The following is a 21,251-nucleotide window of genomic DNA, read 5'->3' as shown; positions in this document are numbered from 1 at the left end:
GACCAGAGGTAGTGTAACAGGCTGCTGTGAACTTTCTCACTTTACAGCTGAGAAAACCAAGGCTTAATTCCCGTTAAGATCAGAAATGAACTATAGGTTCTTGCTATGACCATTACTATTTTGTTCTGTTCTGATGTCTTTATTAATGTATTGAAGACATGCAACTGAAATATCACTGAACAAAGTGAGACATGAAACTAAAACTGAAATAAACCTATTAGGAAGAGCTTAGACAATGTGATTACAATTCTAGAAAATCCAAAAGAATGATTCCATAAAACTCTGAGTAAGATCATTTAATTAAATGTCTGATTTTGTCACGTAATCACATTTTTAATATTAAGATACTTTTAATATTAAAAACTTCTCATTAAGCCAATGACAATTTAAGAAATTATCAGTAAAAAGATATAATGTCCAGGATCAAAGTTATCAAGCTATGGTGTGAACCTATGTGAAAAAAAATAAGACTAAACTAAATTTAAAAAATACATATTTTATCAATTCCTGAGAGGAAGCGAGAGGGAGAGAGAGATAGAAACATCAATGATGAGAGAGAATCATTGATTGGCTGCCTTCTGCATGCCCCCTATAGGGGATCGAGCCCACAACCTGGGCATGTGCCCTGACCAGGAATCAAACTGACCTCCTGGTTTATAGATTGACATTCAATGTCTGAGCCATACTGGCCAGGCTAAACATTTTTAACAATAAAGACACTTTTCAAAATTGAATTCCTGGAAATATTTATTCTTCTTGAAGTTGTTTTAGGCATTATAAAATATCAGTTATTTAAAACAATTCAGAAGCCAACACAGAGTTAATAAAAACCCAAGTAAGTTTTATGAGAAAGCTGATACATTGATTCTAAAGTTTATTTAGACAAATATGATGATCCCATCATCATAGAATAAATGAGTGATTATAGCTAAGAATCTGTGAAAAAGAAGAGAATAAATGTTCTCTCATCTCTTCCCAGATATTGCCAAATTTTAGAAAGCTACAATAATGAAAACAAGGGATGCATTAAAGTGACACACTAAGGAACACAACTGAAATTCCTAAAATAGGTTCTAGTGAGGAAAGTAATTTATATGTGACATGAAAGCAGCCCAGCATAATAGGGGGAAGGGCTCAATGTTAAATGGTGATGAGAACCTTTCTGTTAGTAAAAATTGAAGTTAGCTCTTAATATGTACATCATACTTCAGAAAATTCTGATTGTGACAAATAATTAAATGTGGGAAAATTAATAAAGAAATAGAAGAATAATCTGGTTACCTGTATGTATAATCTTGGCACTGGAGGGCCTATCTAATCTAAGTAAAACTCCCCAAACTGAAATTATAAACAGAAACTCTAAAACATGGGTAAATTGGTCAATTAAAAAGAGAAAGCTTCTGTATGTTAAAAACAGTGGAAATAGAATTAAAAGACAAATGATAAATTGGGTAGCATATTTACATAATGCATATATATTAAAAATATATGTTTCTTAACAAATAACTAAATACACTAACATCTCAATAGGAAAATAAAATAGGCAGATAACACAATTAGATAATTCTGAGAAGAAAACAACTGGCCAATAAAATCTGAAACAAATGTTTAACACGCTGAAAAGAAATGCAGTAAAGAGCAATTAGATGCATTTGACTTGGCACTTAGTAAAAGATAATTTTCAATAATCTAAGGTAGAAGCTTACATTATTATAACTTTTTTGGAAATTGATTTGGCCTTATGTATGATAAAGATTGAGAAAGTTCATACCTTGGGCTACAGAAATTTCATTTCCAGAGTTGGAAAGTCATAAATCATCACTAGATTGTAAGACAATGCTCTTGTCCTGGTAAATAGAGTAATATGACAACACTCCCCTATTTCCACTCAGTATCTAGCATGGCTTCCTCCATGCTTCGCAGGGATTCTTTCCTCATCTTTTGGCAAAGTGAAGCCACATCAAATAAAGTATTGAAGAGAAAGTCCTCAATAACATACTACGTTAGGTCAGACATCTGACAAACATCTTTAATAATCACTTTTCCTAAGATATAGGAGAAATGCCAACTAATATGTAACACAAGAAATCTCCACTGGGCCTGTTTAATGTAAATAGAGAACCATGAACTGTTCCCTACGGCTTTATGCAAAGCCAGCTCATTGTCTCCTTGTGCTGTAAGGAAATGGCTTAGGAAGGTTTAAGAAACAGGCTCTGCTGAGATGCTTCTGCTTCTGAAGGTCACAAGGGACTAGGGATAGATAGAGCATCCACAATTTCTTCTAAACTCCAAGGACTTTGGCAGACTTCTTACTTTGGCAAAGCTTTGTATGTTCTGAAATTGATGGAGCAACTCTTTTTCCCCCCTCTATGTTAATGGATGAAAGTGTGGAAGTAATTCGTCTGGGACACAGTTACTTTATAAACTGGGACCAGAAGATGTATTACTCTGGAAAAGCAACACCTGCTGCAGCTCGAACGACCACGCTCAACGAGGAACTGGGCCAAATTGAATATGTTTTCTCTGACAAAACGGGCACCCTCACTCAGAACATCATGACTTTTAAAAAATGTTCCATTAACGGGAGAATCTATGGTAAGAGAAACAGTTCTTTTTAAAAATGATATTATTAACGGTCCTGTAAAAAATAAGCAAGCCTATATATTTTTTTCTTATTAAGAAATCCTAAACCATCACTGCTTTCTTGTTAATATGGGTGCCACCGGAATCTAACAGTGCTTAGCACATAATAAACACTCACTAAATATTAGTTGGATCAATAAATATTCATCCAATAACTTAAATGTTTTTAAATTGAATAATTTAAATGTTTTTAAAATTGATTTTAGAGAGAAAGGAAAGTAAAGGAGAGAGAGAGAGAGAGAGAGAGAGAGAGAGAGAGAGAGAGAGATCAATGAGAAAGAAACACTGATTAGTTGCCTCCTACACATACCCTACTGGGGATTGATCCTGTCACCCAGGCATGTGCCCTGATGGGGAATCGAACCAGCGACCTCCTGGTATATGGGTTGATGCTCAACCAACTTAGCCACACCAGCCAGGCAATGTTGAATAATTTAGATGAAACTGAATTTTTTACCATTCATGGGTAGAGAAGGGGCTTAGATGTGATACTCTCCAAAGTTCCATTCAGTGTTCCAACTCTGTAATTCTGCTTTGTGGTACTTAATAGGTCCATATCTCAGAGGGGACAAGTTCTTGGTAGTATTTTATGCATCCTTCACATCAACTCTGGAATTGATTTTACTGCCTGTATTTGTTAGAATTCACTATTCATTCCTGAGAATTCACACTGTAAAGAGCTACTTTGAGGGGCCAGACAAGCTAGTTCATCATTATGCAGTTCCTGTTTGTATGCTTTTGTCAGGATACCTGCTCTGTATTTGAACTTCAAGCATTCTATTTATATGTGACCTTTCTCACCCAGACTTTGGTCAATTAGCAGACAATTCCTTCTGCTGAGAGCATGGATGCTATGCAGAAGGTTTCTGTTAGGTTCCCCTGATCTATGTCACTGGATTCTGAGAGTCCAGTTTCTCCAAGCAGAAATCTCAGGAAGTAAAGGAAATCCAAGAAACACAGGAAGAAATTCCCATTGTTTCCTGATGGGAAACTTCACATACTTCCAAATATTTTAAAGTACGATTTGACCTTGAACGAAACTAAGAACACAAGATGTTGATTTTTATACTCTCCTGCCTTTTAACCTTCCTCTTTCAATCCACCCCTGTAACCCAGGGACACCATGGTTTCCTCACCTCTCCTCTGTCCCCTACTTTTCTGGCAGTGGACTAGATGGTTTTCAACCTGGACTCCTACAGCCTCAGCTCTATTGGGTATTTCGTATATCCCTATCATAATGACTAGTAAATAAAACAGAAACTTTCCTTAAAAAGTTTAATGGACATTATTTTCAAAGACTTTCTAATACTGCATTAACCCAAAGAGTAGTTTAAATGGGAAAATTTTAGAGAGTATTAGAGGTATTTCGAATTTGGGGGAACTTTTGAATTATTTTGCCATAGCACCATTGATAATATAATAATAATATCACTTCTAGGAAATGATGTTAAGTAAATTATTAGACATATGGACCTAGATTTGTTTGTAGAGTTGTTTGTCACAGGAATACTTTTAGAGAAGGCCTTTGATTTTCACAAAGTAAATATCCCAAGATCTTTGCAAATCTCCAAACTTACAAATCCCATTATAGCTTATAATTTCCCTCAAAAAATGCAGGAAAGTAACTGAAATATTTAAGTAACCTCTTTAGGCCCTTAATTTGTATGCCATAATAATTTATGTTTCAGAATAACTTTTCCCTGCTATCATACATATTCGTCTTGTTTATATCATAGATCCAGGCCTTGCAAATTTTTGACATTATACTCTGATTTATCTATTTTCTGGCTCAGAACTATTATTTTTCTTAGACCTCTTTAATTTTCCTTCACTCCTATCAAACCCTAAAAGTGAACTTTCTTTGGGGAGACCATTTTACACAAAGACACAGTTTTGTTTTCATCCTTTATTAGAGTTATTGCATATGGAGTAATGACTGGAACATAAGCACGGTGAGTCTGAAATTTAAATCAAGGTGCTTGGTTAGGTTTACTCACTAGCGCAGGGACTCCTCCCAGATGCACTTACACAGCAGCCCATATTTAGACCTGTGCCTCAGAAAAACAACAAATAACTGTTAATCAAGTGTCTTTTTTTTTTTGATCACAGCATTATGTAGTAAAAAGAGAGAGAGGCTTAAGTTCAAAAACCTACTCTGCTGCCTTTGCAGTTTTAGTTTAGTCATGTTACATTGAACTCCGTTCTTCAGTTCACTCATCCGTAAAACAGGAATGAAAATCTTCACCTGGCAGGTTTGTTATAAAGATCAGTGATAATGTAAGTTTCTGGCATAGGATGGATGCAAATACCTCATGATTTTTACAAGAATTATAGGCTGGGCAAATAGTATTAAACCTTCAAATGCCAAGCAAAAATTAGAAAAATCTTGAAGACCTCCAGTTAGGATAAAGCTAAAGTAAATGATGCCACATGGGCTATCATACAATCCTTCAAAATTAGATTCACAAAGAACTTTTAATGACAGGAGAAAATATTATACTTTAAGTGGTTACAAAACAGCAGGAAGCAGAAATTTTTGACTAATATGATGAATATATGTATACCTGTAAACATATACACAATATACACACACATGTAATCAACCTCAAAACAACTGCAAATATTGGTTTTCTCTGGGTGGTAGGACTTTTAAACATTTTTTATTTTCTATTGTAAATGTCCAGTATTTTACAATATAGCTATAATAATCAGATATTGGCTTTATCCTAAGAAGTTATTTTTAAGTGTCTGGCACATATAGTAGGTGGCTGTGTGCTCTGCCTGAAGAAGGCACTGCCATTGTTTAAAGCTTACATGCTCATCTGACCTTCATAATGCACAGATGTATCTGGCCTCAACCACGGTAGACAAGGATGAACTCACCGAGCTCTAGCATTGACAAGAATTGGTCTGTATTGGATACAATTTTGGACTCCCCAACTGTGGGGATAAAGTAGAAGATAAAATTTGCCTCTCACAAACATCATAGCTAATGTAATGCCAGAATGATGGAAATATCAGAAATACATAATTGCAGGTTTTGCTTAAATGCATACTGCATGTTTGTTCTATCTTGGGCAAAATGAGTATCTCTCTGTATAGATAGCCATGTCTAGGGTTACAATTTGAAAACACTCTTAAAAAAGTCTACCTTTGAACCCAGAATGCCACCCAGTAGTGGTACTTTAATAAGTGTATTCCTGAAGATTAAATGTCTAAATCTAGTATCAATTTCATTTAGTTTTAATTCTCAATTTTTGTTTGGCAGGTGAAGTACATGATGACCTGGGTCAGAAGACAGACATAATTAAGGTGTGGAGGTGATAAAATTTCATTTTTACTTTTAATTTCAGATTGTGCATGCTTTTAAAATGATGAATTCCTAAAGGTCTAATTTCTGCTATGACCAGAGGAGATACATAACATTAAAAATAGGTTTATATGATTCAAAATTTCTTCTTATGCAGGTTCCCCAACCCCAGATTTACCACTTCCTTATTCTAATATTTATGTATATGAAAGCAAATATATTTCTTCATTTTTTTAAGGTAGCATATATACACTGTTCTTTCAACTTTCTCAGCAATGCATTTTGGAGATTTTTCTTGATCAGTAAAAAAATGTACTTCTTATTCTTTTTAATGACTGATAGTATTTTGCTGCATTGATGTTCTGTAATTTTTGTAAGGAGGCACTATTGGATATTCAGGATATTTTCAATATTTTGTTATTAAAGAAAATGCAGCAAAAATAACAGTGTGTACCTATGCTATTTCACATGAATCCTATATTCTAACAAGTTCCGTTTTTACAAATGAATTGCCAGCTCAAAAGGCATGTGCATTTGTAATTTGATAAATATTGCCAGATTACCCTTTTTAGAATTTATACCAATTTATTCTCCCACAAACACACTCACCAGTGCTATGTGGTATCAACGTTTTTGATCATTGACAAACTATGTGAAACAGTATATCAAAAAGTTTCAAATTTTAATTTCTCTTATTATGAGTGAGGTTGAACATCTTTTCATACTTTTAATAGCCTATTGTATTTCCTTTACTGTGAACTGATTCATAATTTTTTACCCACTTTTCTATTGGATTATCATCTATCCATGGTTTCTGAGAATAAATGTCACTTATGTTAATTTTATTTTTCAGAATCTAGAGAGCTACTAGATTCTGTTTGCTAATGCTTTATTTTGATACTATTAGCCCGGTGCACGAAATTTTTGCACATTGAAAGGGAATTAATTAGAAGAACGTAATTTGGACTCATTATCTAATATCAATAATATGTGAGCATGAGGCAGTCTGCGTTTCTGAAATTCAATGACATGAATTTTAGCTATTACTTTGCCAAATAAATGGAATTTACAGACATCATTTAAAAGAGCATTCAGCTTAATATTAAAAACTCTGGCTACCAAGTCAGGCCTGTTTTCAACTTTTTGCCAGCATTGTAAATTATTTGCAGTATCTGCCCATTTGGGGTTGCATGTCATGGTTATGAATAGATCGGGCTTCCATACTTCATGACAATTGCCATAGCATCCTGATATCGCTGCTGCATATTTCTGGGACTACCCTCAGAAGATGATGGAAGTATTGTCATTTTACCACTCGGCACATTGTCATTTTTAGATCTAGATTTGAGATAATCCATCAAACCACTATATTTTTCAACTCGCAACTTAGATTGGTTTGCTTTGATGAAATTTATCCGATTGGTCTCCATTTTTGAATATGAATCCACGATAAACTGCTGAGTTAATTTTCCTGCATTTAAAATAGGATTAAACATGTCCTGCACAGAGAGAAGAAATCCATAATACTGAATTTGTGTGACTTGTGTTCTTACATTTTGTCTACTATTATTGTCGATTATACTGTTGTCTCTGAGTCTTAATGCACAGACAAGTTTTAGAATACACCATGTGGACAAGTTTTAGAATATTCTATCATCGCCACCGCCTTCTTTCAACTTTAAAGGCACATTGGTCTTTAGACATTTTCTGTCAATAATGCTGGTGTTTTTGGCATCAGTGCGACATTTTTCCAGTAGCTGGTGTTCAGATACATTCTGTCACAGCTTTTTTCACCATGTGGAAAAAGAATAGGATATGTCATTGCATCTAATGTAGGAAACAGGATATTGATTTGTTTCATTTTAGTGGCATTTGGATTATTGGGATCAATGAATGAGCAAGTCCCTTTCAAAAGGAGGTGCTCCATCTTCATTTCTGAATATGACAGCAACCTTGGTTACATGGGGAGAATAATATCTACCTGGGTCACTGTTACGATAGTAATTAATTGAGATAATTAATTGCCATTGTTACTTCTGTGGGAACAATACCTTTTGCTGCTGCTTCAGATTGGGCTTCCTTTTATACCTCATGTAGCATCTTGTACGATTTTGTTAATTGACTTATTTCATGCATGAGGTTGTTGATGTTGATCATGAGTCTTTCTGAGCAGCCCTGGTTTTCTGGCATTGCTAATCTTTTACTTGTAGCTTCGGCTGTATCCAAAATATAGAGTTGAGCAAACTTACGAGAAACACCATCCGAAAGATTTAAAGTTCCAGTATGGTGATAAACTTGTCCGTGTATTCTAAAACAGTATGGCCCATATCCTGATGGCGATGCAATATTTGCACCCATGGAAGCAAAAGCAAAAGAACTATTTATGGAACGAATATTTTCCATGAAATGTTTACTGTCAGAATCTTCATTTGTCATTAATCTTTTTAAATATGCCGGGTAATCTGGAAAATGTATATCATTTGGACAGACTTTCCCTTTGCTACAACATCGAGTAAATTTCCCATCAGATGGTTTTTCATCAGAGAAATTTAGGGATAGGCAAAATTCACATCAAACAGTCATTCTACCACAACTGTGCTCGAGAATTGCATCGTCATGTACTCCATTTTCGCTGAGAAGGCAGTTTCTACAGGTACTGGTAGTACTTGTTGATGACTGCTCTCTAGACATATTCTGTCGTCGCTACCGCCTTCTTTCAACTTCAAAGGCACGTTGGTCTTTAGACATTTTCTGTCGATAATGCCAGTGTTTTTCAGCATCAGAGCAACGTTTTTCCAGTAGCTGGTGTTCAGATACATTCTGTTGCAGGCGCCGCCTTCTTTCAAGATCAGACACACGCTGCTCAGCAGACATTTTCTGTCGATAACGCCGGCATCTTTTGGCTGCAAAGCTATGTTGTATCAACAGTTGTTCTTTAGACATAGTCCCACCTCTCTACTGTCATGGTCTGAGATGCAGGTGAACGAGAGTCCTGGCTGTCAGGCCACTGAGAGCTGTCTGACCAAAGGCTGATTCTGGCTGATTCTGTGGGGTTGGGACTTCCTCCTCCCTGCTGTCAGTTTCCACAGCTGTGATGAGGAAGCTGGGGTGACAGAGGGAGCCATGCCTTCCAAGCTGCCCTCTCTCTCGCTCTGCTCTATGTCCAGTGGTCTCCTGCTCTGTCAAGTCCTCCAAACCTCCCATTCTCCGCCCGCTCCTCTCCTACTCTGTTCTTTGCCGGCAAGGTCCTGGGAACCCGCAGGCGTGGCTTGGCGCAGCAGGCTTCGCCTCCTGGGTCGGCAATGGGCCCAGGAGCGCGCGGCCTTGGCTGCCTTCACCTCCTGGGGCGCTTGACACCTGTGTATGCAAATTAACCACCATCTTTGTCAGGTTAATTTGCGTAGCCACTCTGATTGGCTGGTGGGCGTGGCTGGTGGGCATGGCTTGAGCATAGTGGAGGGATGGTTAATTTGCAGGTTTCTCTTTTATTATCTAGAACTAGAGGCCCGGTGCACAAAAATTTGTGCACTCGGGGGGTAATGGGGGGTCCCTCAGCCCAGCCTGTGCCTTCTCACAGTCTGGGAGTCTCACAGCAGTTAGGCCTGCTCCCGGGTGGCAGAGGGTAGGCCCAATCCCTAGGTGCAGCCCCTGGTTGGCTCAGAGCAGGGCTGATTGGGGAGTTGGGGCACTGCCCCCTGTCATGCACAGAGCAGGGTGGATTGGGAGGTTGCGATGCTACCCTCAGTCACGCTCAGGGCAGGGCCGATTGGGGGGTTGGGGCACCACCCCCTGTCACACTCAAAGCAGGGTCAATAGAGAGGTTGGGGCACCACCCCCTGTCACACTCAAGGCAGGGTCAATAGAGAGGTTGCGGCACCACCCCCTGTCACACACAGAGCAGGGCCGATCAGGGGGTTGGGGCGCTGCCCCCTGTCACACACAGAGCAGGGCCCATCAGGGTGGTTGGGGCTCCTTACCCTGTCACGCACAGAGCAGGGTCGATTAGGGGGTTGGGGAGTTCCCCCCTGTCATGCACAGAGCTGGGTCGATCAGGGGGTTGGGGAGCTCCCCCCTGTCACGCACAGAGCAGGGCCCATCAGGGGGTTGAGGAGTTCCCCCCTGTCACTCACAGAGTAGGGCCGATAGGGGAGTTGGGGCACCACCCCCTGTCACACACAGAGCAGGGCGGATCAGGGGGTTGGGGCGCTGCCCTCTATCACCCACAGAACAGGGCTGATCGGGGGTTGGGGCGCCACCACTGTCACACTCAGGGCAGGGCTGATGGGGAGGTTATAGCTCTACCCCATCACACACAGAGCAGGGCCTGTGTGGGGGGGGGGGGGCGGTTGGGGCGCTGCACCCTGTCACACACAGACCAGGGCCAATCAGGGGGTTGGGGCGCCGCAGCCTGTCACACATAGAGCCGCAGTGCGATCAGGGGCTTGGGGAGCTCCCCCCTATCAGGCACAGAGCAGGGCTGATCAGGGGGTTGGGGCGCCTTCCCCTGTCACAAACAGAGCAGGGCGGATAAGGAGGTTGTGGCCCTGCCCCCTGTCACACATAGAGCCGCAGGGCGATTAGGGGGTTTGGGCGCTGCCCCCTGTCACGCTGATCCTGGTGCTGGGAGGCATATTACCCTTTTACTATATAGGATAGAGGCCTGGTGCATGGGTGGGGCTGGCTGGTTTGCCCTGAAGGGTGTCCAGGATCAGGGTGGGCGTTCCCACTGGGGTGCCTGGCCAGCCTGGGTGAGGGGATGATGGCTGTTTGCAGCTGGTCACACACCCTTCAGGGTGGGGGTCCCCACTAGGGTGCCTGGCCAGTCTGGGTGAGGGGCTGTGGGCTGTTTTCAGGCTGGCGGGTGATGGAAGCTCCCAACCGCTCCTTTTTTTCTTTTTTTTTATTCTGGGCTAGCTTTAGGTCTGAGGCTCCGGCTCTTAGGCCTCTGCTGCTGAAAGAAGGTATCTGGTTTGTTTGCGTTCTATAATTGAAACAATGTATAACTCCAGCTCTGAGATCCCGGCTCGCTGAAAGCAGGTTCCTGGGGTTTTGCTTATCTTCTATATTTGTTACAATGCTTCAAACTGCAGGCTCAGAGGCCGGCAATGCAGGCGGGGAACATTGGTTTCCTCTGTCACTGAAGCAAGCAAGCCTCATGTTTGCTTCAAGCTGCCTGTCTGCTGGCCGCCATCTTGGCTGGCAGTTAATTTGCATATCTCCCTGATTAGCCAATGGGAAGGGTAGCGGTTGTATGCTAATTACCATGTTTCTCTTTTATTAGGTAGGATATGCATTGGCATTTGTAAGACATGTTAGTCTTCACTGTTCATTTTGGGGATAAGGTTTGCTTTGCTACCAATGTTATATTTGCTTTACAAAGCATGTTTTTTTCATTACTTAGTATTCCATAGGATAATTCAATTGGTCCGTGCCTTAAGGTTTTCATAAAATTCTTCTGTAAAATCATGTAGACCTGGTGGTGTTCAGCTGGTAGCCCTTTGATAATGATATTTTCTTTCCCATAGTATTTATCTGTTTAGAATTTCTAACTTTTCTGAAATGGTTTGGAAAATTATATTTTCCTACAATATTCTTTAATTCAATAGGATGTCCGAATTTATTTGCAAAGACTTGAACAAAGAGATCTCTTATGATTCTATTAATTTCCTCTCTATCTGTGGCTATTTGTTTTTCTCATTTCTTATTTTTTCCCTTCTTGATTAGTTGCCCCTTTCTTCCACATAAAGTACAGCTTTTGAATTTATTATTTATATATATATATATATATATATATATATATATATGTATTTTCTTGTCTTTTAATCAATAAGTTCTGCTTTTATTTTTATTAATGCCTTCTTTCTTCACTCCTTAGCTTTCTTTTGTTATTTTCCCCCCAACTTTTTACTCAGATGTTTAACATTTTGCTTTTATTCTTCCTTTTAAAAATACAAATATTTATGGTTATTCATTTCCCCCTGAACACTACTTTAGTTTTATCACATGGATTTAGGTATGTAGTTTATGAAAGTATCTTTATTTTTATCATGCCTATTTGAATATCTATATTGAACCATTTTAAGAAAGAGTTTTAAAATGTCCAAGTGGTAGGGGCTTTTCCCCTCTGACTTAATTGTACTTTTAATAAAATAATATATTTGCATTATTTCTACTTTTTGGAGTTTTTTGGAGTTTTCTTTGTGGCTTATTATGATCAATGTTCCAGGGTCCTTAAAAAGAAAGCATATGTATATTCTGTTTTAAAAGTATAAAATTAGCTAAATGTCATTTAGTACTATCTTATTAATTACATTATTTAGGTTTTATGTTTCATTATTTATCTTTTATCTATATTATCTCTTTGGATGAAATAGGTTAATTAAAGTGTTCTGATAATCTCTCTCCTGCTCCTGTTTTGTTTTGTTTTGCTATTTTGGAGTGCATAAATATGGTTTATAGTGGTTACATTTTTATTATGAATTACACAATTCAATGTTAACAGAGCTCTTCTTTGACTCATTTAATTCTTCTTGGCCTGAATTCAACCTTATTTGCTATTAAGATCATGACTTCTGGTTTCTTTTCATTTGCATATGCCCACCTTTTATTTTCAATGTTCCTGAGTGACTTTATTTTAGGTATGTCTCTGTGTACAGCATAGGCTTAGATTTTGCTTTGCATTCCAAACTTTCAAACTTGTTATTTTATTTATTCTATTTTTATTTGCTTGTTCATTTGACCTATACTATGCCTCATTTCAAAAGGCTTTACAGTGAATTATAGACACATAATAGTAAGACAAATAGCACATATCCATAATATTGATAAGAAATGGCAGCCACGTAAAATTAAGCAAGCAGAGATGGCAAACTTACATGCACTCCAATCACAAAAATCTCAGTGTACATATAATGGCACACAGTTGCATACACACACTATTGACTTTCTAACTTTTTAAAATAAGTGATGGACCACCTAAATTAGGTTATGTGTTCTCTTAGTTCTGTTATAATATTTTAGGTTATCCTTTTTGTCTGTATACATTTCTTGTAATATTTAGGAAAGTATTACATAATTTTTCTACATCTACTTTCAAGAGTTTGTATAATGCTCTTAATTCTATTTTCTTATGGAAATATGTATCAATATCTTAATATGAATAGTGATGAAATTATTGTATTTTCCCCTGATATTTTTTTATTAATGATACTTATTTATCTTAAATATATATGGCTTTCTGTTAGTTGATTTAAATCTTCAAATGATATCTTCTGACCTTCAAATGTTAAATGAGGAAATCAGAATATTTTCCCAAATTTTTAGTTATCTTTTCAACATAGTTAAGGTATATAATATATACAGGGTGGGGCAAAAGTAGGTCTGCAGTTGTTTGTATGGAAAATAATACAATAATTAATAAATAACAGTAAAAAATAGCCCTGGCCAGAGTAACTCACTTGTTTGGAGCATCGTCCTGTACACTGAAAGGGCATGGGTTCAATTCCCAGTCAGGGCACATACCCAGGTTGCAGGTTGGATCCTGGTTGGGGCATATGCAGGAAGCAATTGATATTTCACTCTCACATTTATGTGGTTCTCTCTCTCTCTCTCTCTCTCTCTCTCTCTCTCTCTCTCTCCCTCCCTCCCTTCCTCTCTCTCTAAAAATCAATACAAGCCAGAAAAAAAAAGAGAGAGAACTCATGGACATGGACAAGTGTGGTGATTGTGGGGGTGGAGGGGGATGGGTGAAGGTGGTAGAGGGCATAGAGGGGATAAAAGGTGATGGCACATAATAAATAAATAAATAAATAAATAAATAAATAAATAAATAAATAAATAAATAATAAAAGCATGTCCTCGGGTGAGGATTAAAAAAATAATACAAGAATAAACTGTGTTTTGTGTATTTATAGCAAAAAACCGACGTTTGCCCACCCCTGTATATTTCGCTGTGCCATGCTAACGCCTCCATTTCTGTTAGCTTTAGCCCTTCGCTTAGAGGGATTTGGTGCTCACCACCAACTAGTCTCTTCCCCAGGTTTTTTCCAATTATCTTCAGTTTCAAGAAGTATTAAGAAATACCTGTTCAAAACCATCTGTTGACTTTATATTTGAATAACAGTTTGGCTATTATCTTTTTGAATTTTAAAAGATGATTGTTGGAACCAGGTTTTTAGTTCTTTTTCTTGTTGTTCCCCTACAGAAAAAAAAGCCTGTGGATTTCTCAGTCAACCCCCAAGTAGATAAAACATTTCAGTTTTTTGACCCCTCGCTGATGGAATCCATTAAACTGGGTGATCCCAAAGTGCATGAATTCCTGAGGTTACTCGCTCTCTGCCACACTGTAATGTCAGAGGAAAACAGTGCAGGTAAGTGGAAAGTGTGTCTAAGCGGTGAGCCTTGGTTTTTGAATCAGAACTGATAATTTTATTTAAAACGTTTGGAATTGGAAGGATTTTCTAATTAAAAATACAGCTTTGCATGGGGGTTTATCTACTACACTAGCTTTTCTTTATATTTATTTATATCTTGAATAGTTTCCAGTTACCTCTCAATTATTGACATACACATTTAATAGATACAGTTGACTATCAGGTGTATGGTTACAATGAATTTTTCCAGTAATGGGGGTAGATTTATACTGATAAAATAATACTCTTATATAGTCCCCAGTATGAACAAGTTTTCACACTTAGTAAGATGGTTGTTTAGAAGCTCAGAGTTCCTAGAATAGAACAAAATTAGGTGGGCCACTTTAATATTAAAGTGATGAAGTGGGTAGATAATGGTGTTAATGAATCAGCTTCTTGTTCCAATCAAGCCCAAACTATTTTATTTGCAAGTTATTTTTTCTTTCTACTACCAACTATTGACTAAGAAGTACCAACCAAGTAATTCAATTCAAAAGTGCAATACTGTATATATAGACTGTAGACTCTTTATATGTTTACTAGTGCCCCGGTGCACAGATTCATGCACAGATTCAGGAAATTAATTTGAAGGTGGCCGGTGGGGTGGGACTGGGTGAGACAGGCTGGACACACCCTGGAGCTAACCTCTTGAGGTCCCTCACCAGCTGGCTGCACCTGGGGTGGCGCCATGGCTCAAAGGTCGTCTGTGGAGTGAGTGGGGTCCCTCTAGCAGGTGGGGTCCTTCGGCCTGGCCTGCAGGGATCTGGCTGAAACTGGCTCTCCAACATCCCCCAAGGGGTCCTGGATTGCAAGAGGGTGGTTTTCGGATGACGCACCCCGGAATCAGGCTCCCTCCTTTCTGGTTCTGGGTGGGTCACCAGAGACTGCAGCTGCCAATTCACCGCAACTTGGCAGCTCCTGTGTTGAGCGTCTGCCCCCTGGTGGTCATTATGCATCATAGCTACTGGTTGGACAGTCGAATGGTCACTTAGCTTTTTATATATATAGATATGTGAGTGATAGATATGTGTATATGTATATATATGCACACATACACTTGTGCGTATTTTTCTTGTTGAGACTATATTTAAGCCGTAGTTTTGTCCTTGATGATTGACAGTATTACAGATGTCCTGCATTTTCTACTCCTTTGCTCCTCCCCACCCAATCCCTGCCCCACCCCAGGCCTTCACCACACTATTGTCTGTGTCCATGGGCTATGCATATATGCATATAAGTTCTTTGGTTAATTTATTCTTGTCTCCTTGTCACCTATACCCTCAGAGATCTGTCAGTCTGTTCCATGCAAACATGCCTCTGGACCTGTATTCTCTATGTCTTCTAACACGTCTCTCATTTTTCCATTTCTTTATCTCTCTGGGATATACTTTGGAATTTTATTTTTTTCAGCACACTAATTCTTTCTCTGGTTGTATCTAATCTTTAGTTTTTTTTATTTTTAATTTCTACAAGACCTTTAATACTTTTTCACATCTGCTTAACTTCATGCCTCTCTTTTATGTCTTGAAATCTATTAAATATTTGTAATGTGCTATTTCTAATAATTCCAATATAGGGATAACCAATGGTAACATTTGGTGTGAATCATTTCACCTTTTCCAGTTACAGATAGTAGATGGTTTGTTTGTTTTTACTGAAAAGGAATCACAGTATATACATTAATACACAGCTTGTTTTCTTAATAATTTACCCTGGCCATCACTATAAATCAGTAAACATGAATCTAGCTCTGCCTACTTTTTCTAATTGATTTTTACATACAAAGATAACATACTAATTTTATGTAGAAAGGCTTACTTTATACATACTATTTTTTAAAGTGTATTTTTATGTTATTTTCTTCATTATTTCTCTCTCTTACCCTCACCCCAACACAGACACATTACCAAGTGCCAAGGATTAACATCTGGTTTGATTCCTTAAATTTTAGGGAATTTCTTATATACTTTCTCATACTTAGTGGAAGACTGAAGTGGAATTTGGAATATCAGCTACATTATTCTTTGACTGTGTGATTTTGCAAAAATCATAACCTATCCAATCATAAGTTTCACCAGTATAAAAAAGAAATAATAATTTTAATAACCCCTAAATCCAAGGCTTGCCATGAGGATTTTGTGAGTTAATAGATTTTAACTGCTTAGCTTATGAAACTTTCACGGTACATCTCCTGTTACTGAAAATATAAAGGTATGGTCTCTGACCTAAGAAACTTCCATCATAGTGGAGAGGCACACTCAGCATCCAGTATCTTTTAAAATAAGATGACAAGAGTTACGTTGGTAGTGTGCATAGCTCACAGGATAGGCACCCGCTCCAGCCGGTTGGTGAGTAGAAAATGTTTGATTTCTAGAGCTGTCACTTGAGCTGAGTATTGAAGAATGAGTTGGAGTTGGTATTGGCATTCTATGACTGTTAAGCTATTCTTTTTAGTATTCATACATATGTTTATTTTCCTTTTTCAAAATACCCTTTCTTGGTTGTTGTTTAATCCACTTGTTTTTTTCCTTTTAGGACAGCTGATTTATCAAGTTCAATCACCTGATGAAGGGGCTCTAGTGACTGCTGCAAGAAATTTGGGGTTCATTTTTAAGTCTCGGACACCAGAGACAATAACAATAGAAGAATTGGGAACACTAGTTACTTACCAATTGCTTGCCTTTTTGGATTTCAACAATATCAGGAAAAGGATGTCTGTCATAGGTGCGGTTGGTAGCTGATATTATTTTTGATCTTTGATATGGTTATATCGATGCTTCTCATGGATAATTTTGCTCTTGATTATGTGCTGAGAGTTGTGATATTTTTGTAGCTTTGTGAACTTCTATCATTCTCAACTTAGCCTGAACACTGTGTAATAAGCATAACTAACATTTAACAAATAATTATTATGTGTCTAGCACTGTTCTAAATACTCTACATGAATTAACTGATTGAATTGTTATAAAAACAAGGTAAGTACCATACTTTTATGACCATTTTAATTGAGTAACTTGAACAAGGTAACATAGCTTGAAGTGGAATAGCTGGGATTCAAATCTAGGAGTTCTGACTGCCAAGCCCATTCATGTCAACACTACACAACACTGCTCAGGTTGAGTTCCTGAATTCCTTGGCACGTGCTAGTTGTTGTTGATAGTGTTGTTTTGTGAACACCATCATCAGCCTCCTCATTATCATCCATTGACTCTCTTTACCTGGATTACTGGCGCTGTCACCTAAAACTGTATTTAGTACCACAACAAAGAATGCTTTTCAGACTGTGCTAACCCTCAGTGCTGCCTCAGTGTCCCTCTCATTTGTACTTTGCTCCTCTTTCCAGTCCTTCCCACAGGTGTTCTAAGCCTTTGCCCTTCCCTCAAGTCCTCAAGTTTGTCATGATCTCCTTCACTCTTGGAAGCAAAATTCATCTCCTATTTCTCTCTTACAAAAAAAAAAAAAAAAAAAAAAAAAAAATGGAGGCCTTCTGAGATGCGCTTCATCAACTTATACTTTTCCCTATCCTCCTCCTTCATTCCCAAGTTGTAACTTTACGCATTTTTCCCCCTGCCTCAGAGAAAAATTGCTCTTGTTCCTTTTCAAAGCTGAAGGTTCTATCTGGTCCCGTCCCTCCCTCCCTCTCTCCCTCCTTCTCTCCCTCCCTCCCTTCCTCCCTGCCTTCCTCCCTCCCTCCCACCCCCTCCCTTCTTCCTTCCTTCCCTCCTTTATGCCCCTAGGTTAGTGGTTCTCTAACTTTACCTCCCATCAGAACCACCAGGAGAGCTTGTAAAAACATATTGCTGGGCCTCAGTCCCAGAGTTTCTGATTCAGTAGGTTTGGGGTGGGGCCTAAACATTTCCATGTCTAATAAGCTCCCGCATTATGCCAATACTGGTACTGCTGGTCAGGGGACCATAGTTTGGGGACCACTTCTCTGGACTAATAGGTCATCAAATACTACTCCTTACGTTCCCAAGAGCTGTGTGGAGCGTTTCTGAAACCTGTCTCCTTTGCTACTCTCTCCACTCAGGCCTCAGCATCTCTTGCCTTATCTATAGAATCCTCAGTGATTCACGCTGTTTCTGTCGAAAATTAGCCTCAAAACCTCCTTTTATTGTAAACGCCTTCTTTCCTTTTCCCTTATTTTCCAGTACCATGGCTTTAGTTATGTCTCTCATCACTGCTTGCTTGTATTATTGCAAAATCTTCAAAATTCTTCCTCCTTAAAGTAATCCTCTATGCTGACCTCAGGGCATTCTTACTAAAACATTGGGCTGATTTTGCCATCACTCTCTTAAAAAACCTTGGTGGCTTCGTAGAATTTAAAGGATAAAGTCCTTAGGATGTCCTTCAAGATTATTTGCAGTCTGACTGCAATCTGATTTTTCTTCCACTTCTTCAAATTTTGTGCCCCAACTTACTCGTCTTCACCATTCCTGGCGTGCATTGTGCACTTTCACACCCTTTGTGTGTGCGATTTCCCCTGTCTAGAACTCTCCTTTTCTCTACTTCTTTCTTAAAAAACTCTTACTCACCTGGTAATGTCCAATTCAAATGCTACGTATTCTCTCAGTTCTTTTCCTGCTCTCCAAATAACTGTGTTCTCCTTTGTTACCCTGAGCCCCTTGTTCATAACATGAGTGTGATACCAGTCTCACGAGAATCATGACTTTCCCAGTTGTTGGAGTGTGTACTACCTGAAGGCAGGCGCTATGCATTCATTTTGCCTTAGTCTTTGTTTTTTTTTTTAAATACTATTCTTTAAAAAATATTTTTATTGATTTTTAGAGAGAAAGGAAGGGAGAGGGAGAGAGAGAAACATCAATATGAGACCAAAACATCATTGGGCTGCCTCCTGCATGCCCCCTACTGGGGATTGAGCCTGAAACTCAGGCATATCCCTGATCGGGTTTCAAACCGGCCACCTTTTGGTACAACCACTGAGCAACACTGGCCAGGGCATGCCTTAGTCTTAAACTGCCCAGAGCCAAGCACAGAGCTTAGCACACAGTAGGTTTTCTATAAATGTTTGTTAAATAAAACTTAACCCAATACTTTGTAACTTTTGAATATCCTGATCCTCATATTAAATCACTTTCTACTGTGGAAAACATATGTGTTTATGTAATTGTAGTGTTATTGGTCTTTAACTACTGGAAACTAGCCCTAGAAGATGGCTCTCAGCAGGTCAAAACTAAACATCATCTGAGGATGTTTATTTTTATATTTTTAACAACAGGTTATAGGCGGTTATCATTGATGTTGCCAGTGAGCACAGATGCTGCTGCTTTAAGTGTCAACCTAATGTGGTATCAGTGGGAGCTATCTATCTTCTATTTACAGCTTCAGGGGAGGTGCGATTGATGTTGGGTTGGCCCAGAACTGGCTCTGAGGGTGTTGACAAAAACCTAAGATTGCTACACAGGGAAACTTTTGGCTTTTCTCCAGCAGCAGTCACCATTACAGGCTGTGGAGAAATCACAGCCTAACCACAAACATCAGATGTTTGCCTTAATGGGTCCCATATGAAGAAAGGTAATGTTCCACCACAGAACGCATGGAGGCCTGAGGGCTTTATTTTGGTTCTGTGTGGCTTTTAATCTGGCGGACTTTGAAAGAGAGGCTGCACGAGGGTAGAAAAGTCTGTTTGATAACAAGGCAAAAACAACACCAGTCTCATGGTTGTCACATGGCTTGGTCTGTGGGGACAACACCCTGATGTGAAGCCTCAGACATTTGCTATGTTTCTCCTCCTCTGCCTCCTTTTCTCCTTTTTCTTCTTCATTCTCCTTCTTCTTCTTCCTCTTCTGTTCTTCCCCTTCTTCTCCTCCTTCTCATTCTTTTTCTTCTCCCCACTTTTGCCTATCATTTATTGAACCACAAATGTATACCAGTAGTACTTTCATTCTGGAACAAGACCCCTGATTTAATTTAGAGATATGTAAATAAAAATTGATTTCTATAGAGACTTTTGTCAGAGGGTTTAGAACCTACTATATTGATAAACATATAAATCTCATTATATAGTTTTAGAAGCACAAACTCAACTAATTATGTAAATAAAAATACAGAGATAAAGTTCAAAGACAGTTATAGTAGAGGCTAGTGGCAGGTAATCATTAAAGAAGAATACATTATAATAGCTCATTGAAAAGCCCTTATAAGGTCCTTAGAAAAGGGTTTCTCAACTCTAAACTGTTCAATGCTTATCAGTAAAAATCATATTGCCATATGTCAGGCATTTCTCCGTGTGAATGTATGAACAGCCACCCAACTGAGATGCAAAGCAGAATTATTGATCACCCTTCACAGTGCTGCTATTGCACTTACTGTTACAGCATACACCTGTCACTGTTTCTGACCTTTGTCTTCCCTTTATGTCACAAAGCCATAGCTGCTGCTTCAATAAATTTTACATCATTATAATTCAACTTATTTAAGCAAAGATTTATTAAGTGCTTACCATGTTCCAAGGACTTGAAGCTAAAGAGAAGGTGGAATTAAAATATGTTCTGTGTGGTAGCATGGAGGAGATGATGGTAGAGCAGGGCAGGAAACAGGCTAGAAAGGGGCAGATCTTGATGACCCCTGATTATGCTCTGTTAAGGAATCACACCTCATCTAAGGTTAGAGGGAAGCTGTTGCAGGTTTCTAAACATTAGTGGGAAGATGATTCTGTCTGGATTACAGAAGAGCCTGGGGGAAGCAGGACTGGAAAGAGTAAAACCATGTAGGTTAATGTGATAATCTAGGCAAGAGAGGTGACAGAGAGAAATTCATGACTTCAATAGGATGTATGGATGAGAAGGGGGATAGCTGAATGATGGCCAGATATCTGAGTTAGAGACTAAGTGAACGATGAGTCTGGCTATTGAATCTGGGACATA

The 21,251-nt window shown here is 38.7% G+C and overlaps 1 protein-coding gene across 1 annotated transcript in view; it reads left to right on the top strand.

The window, feature by feature from the left end:
* ATP8B4 (ATPase phospholipid transporting 8B4 (putative)) overlaps positions 1 to 21,251 on the top strand; it is a 219,933-nt gene that overhangs the window by 138,807 nt on the left and 59,875 nt on the right. The window contains exons 14-17 of the mRNA XM_036301049.1: positions 2,387 to 2,595; positions 5,912 to 5,955; positions 14,157 to 14,322; positions 16,900 to 17,088. Of these exons, the coding sequence (XP_036156942.1) occupies positions 2,387 to 2,595; positions 5,912 to 5,955; positions 14,157 to 14,322; positions 16,900 to 17,088 (608 nt within the window). The remainder of the gene's footprint in view (positions 1 to 2,386; positions 2,596 to 5,911; positions 5,956 to 14,156; positions 14,323 to 16,899; positions 17,089 to 21,251) is intronic.

Source organism: Myotis myotis, unplaced genomic scaffold (genome assembly GCF_014108235.1).
Source record: "Myotis myotis isolate mMyoMyo1 unplaced genomic scaffold, mMyoMyo1.p scaffold_m19_p_1, whole genome shotgun sequence".
In the NCBI taxonomy this organism is placed as follows: Eukaryota; Metazoa; Chordata; class Mammalia; order Chiroptera; family Vespertilionidae; genus Myotis; species Myotis myotis.
The sequence above is the reverse complement of the archived record's forward strand: the minus strand, read 5'-3'. Positions and strand labels throughout refer to the sequence as shown.